This window comes from Coturnix japonica, chromosome 23, assembly GCF_054131305.1.
Source record: "Coturnix japonica strain WE chromosome 23, WE-NBRP24, whole genome shotgun sequence".
Taxonomy (NCBI): domain Eukaryota; kingdom Metazoa; phylum Chordata; class Aves; order Galliformes; family Phasianidae; genus Coturnix; species Coturnix japonica.
In genome coordinates, this window is record NC_140685.1 from 4,638,025 (window position 1) to 4,650,101 (window position 12,077).

At 49.0% G+C, this 12,077-nt stretch overlaps 1 protein-coding gene across 3 annotated transcripts in view; it reads left to right on the forward strand.

Annotated features, from left to right (window-relative positions):
• Positions 1-12,077, forward strand: part of UBE2O (ubiquitin conjugating enzyme E2 O) — a 45,570-nt gene that overhangs the window by 5,002 nt on the left and 28,491 nt on the right. Inside the window, exon 1 of one of the 3 annotated variants that reach the window (XM_015879779.3) lies at positions 5,530-5,685. The exons of the other annotated variants lie outside the window; for them this stretch is intronic. Coding sequence (XP_015735265.2) covers positions 5,653-5,685 — 33 coding nt within the window. The 5' untranslated portion in view covers positions 5,530-5,652. Of the gene's footprint in view, positions 1-5,529; positions 5,686-12,077 lie in introns of those variants that run through there. 3 annotated transcript variants of the gene reach the window in all.

Here is a 12,077-nt window from a genome sequence, read left to right on the forward strand (position 1 = left end):
GCATTTGTGAAGCTCAGAACTTCATCTCCTGTGACTGTTTAATTGCTTGTGGGATTTCAGGGGCTCAGAAGGCGATAACACCTTCCTGAATGCTCCTTGGGAGGAACCTGCCTCGTTGTTTGCACACTCCTTACCTCCCACCATCAGCATCAAACCAGTGCTCTGAGCTGAAGCTTCTCCACTTGCTTGGTAGGAGGATGCTAAGTGTGTCCTGGAACAAAATAAAAGCCTGCAGGGAGGCTTTGTGGTGGCACTGGGGCTTTTTTCCATGCACTTTCCATTTTCCCTTAACGGTGAGGTCATTGGGCTTGACGGAATGAAAGCAGTTCTTGATAGAAGGTGTCTCGGTGCTTACCTCCTGTATGGGAAAGCTAAAGGGAGCCCAGTGGGAGGGCTGAGGGCTGAGCAGGCAGAGGAGGGCCCAGGTGGAAACTGGAAACCAGGCAGGAATCTTCCATGTATGCTGGTGTAGGTGGAAGCTAGGATATGCTCCTTGTTGATGCATCTGGACTCTGGTATCAAATTGCCTTGGATATATGCTTGTACAGGGAAAAGATAGGTGGTGCTACGTTGGTTCTCTGCCCTTTGTGGTGTAGGCTTTGACTCCACTTTATGGAGAGAAAAGAGGTGAACAGCTGCAGCCCTGCTCCCCCTGACTGCATGGCATGTGTGCTGGGATCAGTGGGTAAGGTCTTAAAAATGAGCCATCTGTATCTTCATACACTGTGATTTCTTTTCTTTTTGGGAGTGCCAAAGCTCTTTTCCTATTCCTCAGCAGCTGATGCTGGAGCTCCTGGTGAGCGGATGGGCAGCACTATTGCTGCTATGGGAGGTGAGGGCAGAGATGTGCAGGTCAGGAAAGGTGGGTGCTGTGTTTTGAAGCTTCCAGACAAGGAGAGATTGAATTCACAGCTCCGTTTGCATTTACAGCAGCATCCTTTCAAAGCCTATTGCTGGGCTGAGGAAGAGCTGGGCAGCTCTGCCCTCACTGTTAGGCAGCCTTCATTTTGTAGCATAAAATTGCAGTGGTGTGCCATGTGGTGCTGCACTCAGCACAGCTCCAATACAGCGATGCGTTCAGCTGCTGGAGGGAGAGTGCTGCTGAACCGGAGGGGATGGGAGCTGAAGGCTTCTAACAGCAGTTTGGAGCCCAAAGCTGGGACTTGCATGCACATCACTCCTGTCTGTGGCTGAGCCTTCTGCTTAATGTGAAGTACACTGATGGGAGAGCTGGAATTAGTTCCATCACAGCCGATTTAGGTTTCTTTACTTACTTCGGAAAGGATGCAACAGCAGGAATAAAAGAATTTTGCATACGAATCCCTTTTGTTTCAAGAAACAGCCCTGCTCCTCTGCTGATAAGGATACTTAGGAAGTAGCGTTTTTAATCTTCCAAGTGTTTCCTGGTGTTGATGTGGCAGTGCCTTGGCAAGGTGACAAACCTTCCCCACAGGTAACACCTACATCATCAGTGCTGCTGGGCCCTGACCTTGCTTTGCTGGTGCTGTGGTCGTGCCTTCTCCATTTGGCCTTTTCTGAGCAGAGCTTTATGGGTGGTGGGAAAACCTTTGACGTTCCTCAGTGTAATTACAGACTGTGTCTATTGAGACAAATAATTCTCACTCCAAACTGTAATGCGTGGCTTATTCTGAATGTGGAAAATGGAACGCTTGGAAACTGGCTGGCATTTTATATACCTTTCTATTGAGGGACTCAGGCTTGATTTGTTTCCTCAGATGTGTGAAGTGATGGGTAACCTAGCGGCTTTGGAGTTAATTTCAGTATAAATGCTGTAAGGATTTTGCAGGAAAGCAATGCAGCCAGAAAGTGCTGGATCCACAGTGAAACTGTTGACTGCAGCTGTGCTGGTGCAGGCATAGAACCTGAGCAGCACAGATCAGAGGCACCTTTATACTTTCCTTACCCAGCTTCACTCCACAGCTGCACTAAACCATCCCCTGCCTTCCCTGCTGCTCAGAGGGGTGTTCTGCTCACTGCTGCACTGACTGTGCTGCCTTTCTGGCTGCTCCCCCAATATCTGGCTTTTCAGAAGTGCACAGGAAGCACTGCCCAATAGTTTTGCTCTGATCAGATTTCCAGCAGGGCCCAACGCTGCAGTCATCCCTTGGCTTTGCTCTTCGGACCGCTGTGGAAGATGGAAGTTGTTTTTCCCTGGAAGGTAGGATGCACATCCCATCCAAGTGAAGAGTTCTCATGGCTATTGCAAGAAATATTCATGCTTCTGTTCAGCATTCGAGTCCAAGTTCCTTGAAACACTATTAGAATTGAGGCAAAATAGCCACGTTTTCTAAATTTAGAGTTACTACATGGTTGTGTAACTGGCTGTAAATGAAGCAGCTCTTCAAAATGATTGTTCTGTCCTTAAGTCAAGCAGCTTCTGTCCAAAGCCTTTCTATCCTCGTGCCCCAGGATGCCTGCAGGGCTGAGCTGTGGAAATTCCCATGCAGAAGTACCATCTCCTCTTAGTGAATGGTCCACAGAGTGGAGATGGAAGCAAAAAAGCAGGGCTGGAGGGAGGGGGGGAATCTGTCCTCCTTGGAAAACTTCTGGGTTTAATGTTGTTGTTGAAGTCTGCAGATGTGGATGATTTATTTGCTTTCCTGTCAGAGCAGGCTGAGCTGTATTGTGGTGTTCCAGAGCTTGGGAAGCTCTTCCTAATGAGGTGTGGTGGTATAGGATGTTTCCTCCTCGAGGTGTATTTAATGCAGCGTGGGAGCGATGAACATAAACGCCGTGTTATTCTGACCATGGAAGCTTTCTGAACTGCAACAAACCTCACAGGACGTACCGGGCTGCTTCCCAGACTGTGCACAGACTGCATGTTCCTGAAACATAAGAGAACACCTTGCAGGATTACCCAGCAGTAAAAGTGACGCCGTGCAGGAAATACCAGAACCTGATACCTGGATTCCTGGATTTACAAAATAAAGAATCCTGAAGTTTCTGTTGAGCACAGCAGCTGATGCTTTTATCCCCTGCTGGTTCTGTATGTTCTCACTGTGCAAGTTGGACAGTAAGATTCAGTCACTGCCTGTTCCCCAGGCACATGGGGCTGTGCTGGCCTTTACCACTCTTACATGGGGCTGAAAGCTTCTTCCTCTGTTGAGTTCTGTGTGCTGGTGCGGGTTGTTCTATTACATGGCAGAGCTGTCTCTGCTGCACTGGTCAGCTCAAGGACCTGGTTGGATGGCATTAAAGCTCCTCACCTGGGGCTGCTTTGATCCCAGTGTTAGGTGAAAACTTAACACTTTCCATTTTGAGCGCTGTGTGTTTCACAAGTGTTGTGCCCTGAGCTCTCACGTTCCTTGTTTTGGTCGGCATCTTAGAGCAAGGTTAATAATTTATAGGAAGTAAGCATCACAAGTATCGTTAATTGATGTGGTCACTGTAACGCGTACATAAAACCTTTAATTGGAGGAATCTTTTTTTCTCCCCCCTGCCCCAGTGTTGACACTTGGAGATTTGCAACAAACCCAGCTTAGGTTCCTGGCTTCCTTACTCATGTTGTGCCTGTGCTTTTTCTATTCTCAGTAACCAGACTGTCATCTGTCACCATTGATTACCATTTGGAATCTGTTTGCTCTCGTGCAATGATTAGAAGAAGCAAGAGTTGAGTTATGTCTTACAGTGACTGTGGCACGAGTGTCAGCATTGCACCAGTTCCATGTATTCTCCTCTTTAATTGCCATTCAGGTGGAAACACGCTTTATATTCACACCTAATGTCATCTCTCCCACGATGCTCCTTCAGCTCCTTTTGTTTTTGCCCCGTGCAGCTTTTCTTTTCAGATTACAGCCTCCTTTCTGATGAGCACATTGCAGCCCTGCAGACCTGTAGGGAAAATACTCTTATCTGAGAGCTCCCAGCGCTGCTGTGCTTGCTGCAAAGTGAGTCCCCACTGCAAGAACAGGTGGGTTTTTTACTTAGCGTGATTGGAAAGTGCTGGTGAGCCCTGTGTTGGGTTTGACAAGGTGTATTTAACCTCCTTGGCCATTGCCTATGGGGTGAGCTGCTCCACCCAGCCTGTTTCTGCAGTTACAGCTGTGTGCTTCGCTGCCTGCGGTGACTGACATGAGCCTGAACTTTCTCTCGCAGCGGTTTAATTTGAGTTTATCTTAATCTCTTCTAATCTGGCACTGAGAAGTGTTTGCTGTCAGAGGAATCCTTGAGGGACTGAAATGATGGCCTGGAGAGGTGGCAGGTTCTGCTTCGCTGCAGGTGCTGCTTCTGAGCTTTGCTAAGGGTAAGCGTGGGATGGAGGCAACAAGCAATGGAGGCAACAAGCAGCGGGCAGAGCTCTTTGGAGCTGGGATCTTCGTGCTTGCCCCATTTGGGCTAACAAGGCCTTTTGAGAAGACATTTGTGAAGCCTTTGAAGCCTGCTGTGCAACTCAACATCTGCCTCCCCGTGGTGCTGTGAATATGATGATGTGAAGTGAGAGTCCATCCCAATTTTTTGGAAAGCAGTTAAAGGAATCCTTGCAGAGTGCAGTTTGTTCCCAGTTGTGTTGCTGACTTAGCCCCTTTCCAGTTCAGCACGGGGTGACAGCCTGTGGTCTGTACTGCTGGCAGTGCTTAAATGAAGGCTTGGAACAAAAGATCAAGGAGTAGGCACAGAGTGATGTCCGTAGCATCATTGTCCAACCTGTACATGCTATTGAGCATGGTAGGAAAGGCTTCTTGGGTTGTGGCTCAGCTGGTTCCTTCTATGCTGTAAGATCAGGTTTGTTGCAGCTACAACAGACTGATGGGTGACACTGAGCTTTGTTTTTAGGTCTTCCCACTAATGAATAGCACTGGTATGTGAACTAGGAGGGGGCTGGAAGTGGAGAGGTTAGTGTTATCTGCATTCTGAAGAGTAAAACAAAGGATGTTTGTTGTGTTCCCGTGTGAAAATAAGGCCCCGGTAGGAGCACCACAAGGTTAGTGGTGTGTGTGCGTGTAGCTGGTACTGCTGCTTCTGGCTTCACCTCGTCTAAACATTGCCTTGGAGTTTATATGAGGCACTTGTCATGGTCAGCCAGGCTGTGATTTGGCAAAGTGGCAAATCTACTTTAGGCACTAGGAAAAGGAAGAGCTTTTAATCACAAGTGACAACATGCAGCCTGTGATTGGAACCCAGGCCCTGAGCGATGGTGAAATCCCTCTGCTGACGCCTGCCTGGCTGCAAGGAGCTGTTATTGCAGCCGTGGGGGCTTCTTGGTGCTGTGTCCCAGCAGTTGTTGGGATGTCACACATTGCTGTGGATTGCTTTCCTCCCACCCACACTGGTAACTTGTTTTTAGGAAGATGTGCTCTTTCGTTTCCCTACTTTTATACATGTTGGTGCTTTGTTAGGTGAGTTAGGAAGGGCCTGCTTACAAATCTCTCAATATTCAAAGCCTGTGGTGCTTGTGAAGGTGCTCCCAAGTCGTGCTGTGCTTGTGACTGTCAAGGAGGAGCAGTGCTGACTCCTGCATGGTGCTGTAGCTGTGACACTGCAGTCACAACAAGGTTCCAGAATGTGGCCAGGGCAGGAGATGGCAGCACCAATGGACAACGTGTGCCACACCACCGTATAATGACCACTGTGCCTTCCCGTCTTTGTGAGTGACCTGAAAGCTAAGAGGAACTCCACATCTGGGGCTAAAACATGTATTTGCTTTCAGTGAAGGACGCAGATCTGGTAAGGATTCAGCTTCAGGCTCTGTTTGAGAGTTGCAGATGTCAGTTTCCTCACCCAGGAAAGTAGTGTTTGCTGTTCTCTTGTGGGTTGAAAGTGCTGATCTCAGACAGGAGAACTGTATGGCTGTATTGCTATTCAATCCATAGGCTGCTGGTTATTGCAGCACTGCAACAGAGACATCCGTCAGCACAACCCATGCAAAGGTGGGTCGTGAAAAACTGCCTTATCTCATCTGAAGGTGTGAACGTAGCAGTAAAGAGATGAGATCAGTTTACAGCAGCCCTTAAGGCTGTCACACAGATGTGTGCACCAACTCTGGGTGACAGAGCTGAACCCTCCATTTGGCCATTGCTGGGCAGTGGGTGCTCTCTGCATGAGGGGACCTCAGCTGAGGGCTCTTCCCTTGGGAGCCCACCTTGCAGCCATGGCTTTAGGGGAACCACAGTGTAGAAGGGCCTTGCTGCTCTCTCCCTGCCTTTTCTCACTCCTCTCAGTGTGCAGCCCTAATTACAGCCCTGGCAGCTTAGAGCTGGAGCTGTTGTCCTGTCCCAAAGCTGCCTGCCTTGGCCTTTCTCAAATCTGATTGCAGCTTCACCTTGCACAGCAAAGCAGCTAGCCGGGCTCCTTGGGCTCTATGCATCACTGCCATTAGGCTGTGGTTAGGCTGCAGCTTTGCCTACCCTGATCTGTACCTTGTGGCCTTCTGTGCTCTCTCCTGGAGCTCTCATGTGTTGTGTTGAATCTAGAGAGACACGAGGCTGTTTCATCCATCCCTGCTCAAGTGCTGGAGCTGAGCAGCCAGCATCCCCTCTGGAGATAGACCTCCCTGGAGCCAAGGAATGTAGGTCAAAGTTAAGTATGTAGAATGAAAAAGAGACCTCATTGTAAGGCAGCATTTCACTTAGATAATCCAGTGAGCTCCTCACACTGATGGGAAACCTGTTCTTACATATACGCTGTTTTATATGACTCATTAAGCAAACCTAATTAAGCAGCAGCATCAGCTCTGCTACATACCATGGCACGTGGTCCTGAAGGCTGCAGGGCAGACACCCAGTGTGCCCTCTGTCCAAATCCATGTCCAAATCCAGGCATTTCAGTGCCTGAGGCCATGGGTAACAGATGAAGGAGTGGAGGTGTGAGTTAAACACCTGATAGGATGAATGGAATTGTGCTGCATGGCAGTGTGAGCCCAGCGTGGAGCTGCAGGGAGTAAGACATGAATCTGGACAGGTGAATTGAATGGGATGGAGGGCAGTGCTATGTATGCAGGGAAGGCAATGCTTTCTGTATGCTGGGTACAGCTGTTGGAGGAGCATGGTGTGAAGTGTGTACCAATGCAAACCTGACACGGGTAAGGAATGGCTGTCAGCTGCCAGCATTGGGCTGGCTGTGTGTTATGCAGATGTTCACGCCTGAGGGCCTCTCGCTGTGGCTTTCTGCTGAATCAGGTGCTTTTTGTTTTAAGTTTCTAGTAAGAACAAAGCGTGTCATTTCATATGCAAGGCTAAAAACCTTCCTTTTTACTGCCTTCTGTGTGTATGCATGGCATACTTCTTAATCTTGACAGTATCTTGAGCAGAGCATTTACCTGCAGGTGAAATGCTTTGTTCTGACTTCTTGTCCCCAATGTAATGATGCATGGGTTCCTTCCTGGCTTCCATGTTCCACCCCAGTGCCAGCTGCCCCAGAGGGGCTGATAGAGCTGCACACGTGTGTATGTGCAGCCTGCAAAGCTGGGTGATGCTTCTGGGCAAAGGCACTGTTGTGAGCAATGGAGCATCCTGCTAGAGGCTGGGCTGACTTGGTCTGGGCTGTTACACGTCCTCATAGGGATCTTACCACATCTGACCAACATACAGTGGCGGTCAGTCAGCTTTGAAGGGAGTACATAGATTCTATTCCTCATTAGGAATGACAGCACTTACACAGCAGCCTAAGGCTCAGCTGCCTTCATGCCACGTGGCTCCTGGGTGCCCTGCAGTCTGCAGCCAGCTTTGCCCATCCTTGCAGGGCTCCCAGGGCTGCCCTCCCCATAGCATTCAAGCAGAGGTTGTCCAGCCTGAACTTTGGGATAGGGAGGGAGCATCTGCAGCTGTCACAGCACAGCTTTCTAAATCATCTCGAGGGTGTTTTGCTTATAGCGTTTGCAAACTCCAACTGTGTTTATGGCTCAGTGTTTCATTGGGGTTGTGAAGGGCTGGAAGCCCTCTGTGATAACAGAAGTCGTTAAAGCAAGGAGCACGTTGTGTGTATGGCCCATAACAGCCTGGTGTTAAAGCAGAATGCTCCCTTTCTCCCTGTATGTGTTCACAGCGATATATCCTCATAAAAAAGTCATTGTAGGAAGCAGACATCGAGTGAATTACAGTTCCAGGAAAGATGGGGCTCCCTGTCAAGGATAACTGACTTGGTTTAAGAAGGTGAAATGTATTTTGCAGACGGTGGCCATTGATTAGTTGTTTTCCAGACTGTTTTTATTGGGTGTGTAGATGCGAAGGCATCCAGATGTACAGAGCATCCTCTTGGAGCCCTGCCGGGATGGGGATCAGTGCCTTTGGAACCGATGAGCTCCATCATTCCTCATCAGCACATTTCCCTCGTGGTGCTGACATCCCCAAGAGGCTGTTAGCACAGGTATGGAGTTCTGTGTCTTTCTGCTCTGAAAGGCAAACGCTTTCATTGTTAAAGAAAGGGGGAAAAGCATAAACAACCTCTCTGTGTTTGGAGGCAGATCTGCTGACTCCAGGCAAACAGGCTATTACTGCCTATTGGTCATGCTGTCTGGAGTGAGCCCTTGTTCCTATAAGCAGAGCTGCTCACAGCTGGCGACTTGCACCTGGGAGAGACCCCAGAGGTGGTGATGGTGCTTGAAATGAACCTTGTCAGCTTGTCCCAAACCTCAGCCTGAGCAATGAGCAGAAGGAGGGCTGGGAAGGATGGAGGGGGAGAAAAGCACTTTAATCAGAGCTATTGAGCCAAATGTGATGTATTCTGATGCTATCTGAGCATCCTTTGTAACCAACTCTGCACTGAGATGTCTTACAGGTGCTTCCAGGTGGTGTTACCTGCTTTGTGTGTCTTTGGCATTGGTGGGAGGATAATTGTCTGCTGAGTTCTGTTAACAATCAACCCCCCCTTGCTTTGCCTCTGTTAGTGAAGGGGCAGCAGAATGCTTTTAGTGCAGATCCCTATGAAGGGGCAGTGGCATTCTGCTTAGGGAGCCTGTCTTCTTGTTAAGAACATGAGGTTTGCTGCTTGGCCCAGAGGTTCCTTGTGGCCCTGGGAGACTATGGGCCCTTCTGGAGCCTAAGCTGGATCTGAATACCTTAGTCCTGCAAGCAGCTTGTTGATGTCCATGGCCTATACCCAGAGAACACCAGGCTGGCAAGGACTACTGCAGGTATAAAAGATTTTACTCATAAAACCCATATGCAGAGGGGGCCACTTAATTCACGTTCAGCATGTTTAGAATGGAAATTCAATGGACTTTAATAGGGAAGAATAATAATAATCAGAAGGTTTTCTCAGTTATTGGACGGAATGGGAGGTTGTTTGCTGTTGTATTACAGGGTGCACTGACAGTGAGTTCAGCCTGCTCTGCTTGGAAATGTTCGCATCTCCCATTCTGCAAGTGGTGGATTCCCTTCTTGAATAAAAAGCAGCGGAACAACATGTCAGTAGCAGAAACTCCATTGTGAAATCAGAGCTCCCAGAGCCCTCATATGGATCCCATAAGGTCTGTGCCTTTTTGGAACAGCCAATACAGCACTTCTGTACGGGAGACATAACTGGAACTCCATCAGTGAATAGAAAATGCAGTTGAGGTTGGTTGGTTTTGTTTTTTGGTTGGTTTTTTTATTGGGCAATGATGCAATTGTGCTGCATTGTCCCAGCAGCATTCACACACACTCATCTGCAGTGTGAGCCGGGGGAGTGGCTTTGCTGTTTGTCAGGGATGAAAGCTGCACGGGGTGTCCGTGTTAGCACTGAATTTAGGGTGGGCTCTCTGTAGCATTCCAGACTGTGCATGAGCTGGTTGTAAAGGCTTTGAATTATTGAGGTTTTATTCATGATACCTGAATGCATCTGGCTCAGAAGGCATTGTTAGATAACAGAAAGCCATTGCAGAGCACTCACTGTGGCACGCAGCCACTGTTAGCTGCTGCACCCCCTGAGTCACCGCTTGCTCTGTGCTGGGGCACTGGGGGTGAGATGAGCCATGTGTGCCTGTCTATGGTTTGCTCCCATTGCAGGGCAGGAGAAATGGCTCAGCTCTGTGTGCTCTGAGCATGCCATGACACAGCACTGCTGTGCTTGCAGCTCGAGCTGTTTATGCGTGGGTTTTCAGCATGGTTTTATCTGCTGCACTGTTTACTCCATACAATAATTCAGTAAAATTGCCAGGGTTCCTTACCAACTAGATGAGAGTTTTTCAGGCAGCATTGCTGCTGCTGAGGCTTGCAATGCACAGGTCTGTGAATCATGTTAAGGCACCTTAAACTGTTCTTCCTTCCTTGCCTGTTGCCTCAAAGCTGTTTGCAGGTCGCACTGTCTTGGAATAATTGTGAACAATTAGAAGCTAATTGAAATGGCTGGTTTGCATTCACAGCAGCGGTGTATGAGCTAACCAGCTGGAAAGGAGGCACGGTGATTTTCTGTTGCTATGTCTCTGTCTCCCTCTTCTTGTTCCCTGGCAGCTTTTGCAATGCAGATATTTGCATTGGGCCAGCATTCAGCTCCCCATGTGCACTGATAACCAACTGCTGTGTGCCCCCCGTGCTGCCAGTGGTCATGATTCCTACAGCACACATGCAGCCCAGCAACAAAGAACCTGTTGCATGGTAACCACCATCTCCATCCTGAGGCAAGGAGTTGAAGACAGGTAAATCAGAGCTGCTAGGTGTTGTTCTTGCACAGGGAGGAGCACAGCTCCATCAGTATGGCTGCTGGGTTCCCTGGAATTGGGCTGCTGGCTGCAATGTGCTCCTTGGTGTTGGGTAGTGCCCAGAGCAGCTTCTCCTTGGGGTGGGTCTCCCAGCAAGCAAGTGCATCTTGTTCTTTAGACCCATTTAGAGTCTAACACTGGAGGGTCCTGCACAAAGACCAGCACCCATCGCTTAACCAGGCATCGCTCAGCAGGGTCAGCATGTCTGCACAGTGCAGTGCTGCCTTCCCATTGCAGGGCACTGCAGCTCCAGCCTGCTTCACAGGCTCTGGGGGAGGGACGAGTCCATCTGTAAGAAGTGTTGGCTGCTGTATAGGCAAAATGCTGTCTGCTTCTAGCCAGCATCTCCTGTGTCTCTTAGCTGCAGTCTCAGCTGGTTTTTTTCAGGTAACAGTGCCATCTGGTGCTGGATCCCTGCTCTTTATCAAGCTTTTCTCAGATTCCTAAGCAGAGGTGGTAGGAGAAGGGCTGCTTTTAATCAGCCATCTTACTGTGAAGCAGTGGGTGGGGGCTGTGTAGCATTGGGAGCAGGTTGGTGGGCTGCCTGGGCTGTGTTAGGGGCAGCTGCCCCAGAGGGTGGGTGTGGGAAGCAGGGCTGTCAGAGCTGGGTGCATTCTGTGTCTTTATGCTAAGCACCATTATTGTTCTATTCCTGGGTTCTCTTTCAGGGCTTTTGTAAAGCTTTTTGTCCTGGCTTCTCTACCCCTCCTTCAGCTCCCACTTGTGTGTTTCCCATTGCCTCATCCCTTCTGTGATGGCTGACAGTGCTCTGCTTCTGCAGGCAGGACAGAGGTGTGGGGGTGACAAGCTGAAGGCGTTACTGCCCATTCCAAAGCCATTTTCTTTGCAAGCAAAGCAGAGGAGCGGTGTCTCTGTGCAGCTCAGGTCAATGCCCACCTGCTGCCCCTGTCCTCCCAGCCACTTCTGCCAGTGCCGTGCTCCCTCTGCTGGGAAATGCCTTCAGATTTCCTCCTGTCCCATCCAGCAGCAGCCTGATAACCTTCCTGCCTTCTTATCTTCCTTCTCTTAGCTATTGCCCCGTTCTCAGCCTTCCATTTTGGATCCATGGGCTCATCAGGCCAGGGAACGTCTTGCAGTGATTTCCAAAATGTCGTGTACATCTGCAGAGCTACAGCAATGATGTTAGTGGTACAATAAATAGCACTTGACATTCTAGGAGGAGGGAAATCCAAGGAAAAGATTTATTTTTGCTGAGAGAGATATATTATGAAGCCAGATTCCTCTGCTCTGAGCACGGTGTTTACCCACGTTATAATTAAACTGAACTTTTGCTGCATCTGATGATTTACTCATATATATGTATATGTATTTTATTTCTTTTAGCCTAATTCCTGATGGAAAATGAAAGCAGAGCCCCTCGGTGTCTTGCTGCCCTAAGACCTGGAGGTGTTTGTTGGGAGTGAGAACGCATTGCTGTAAGCAA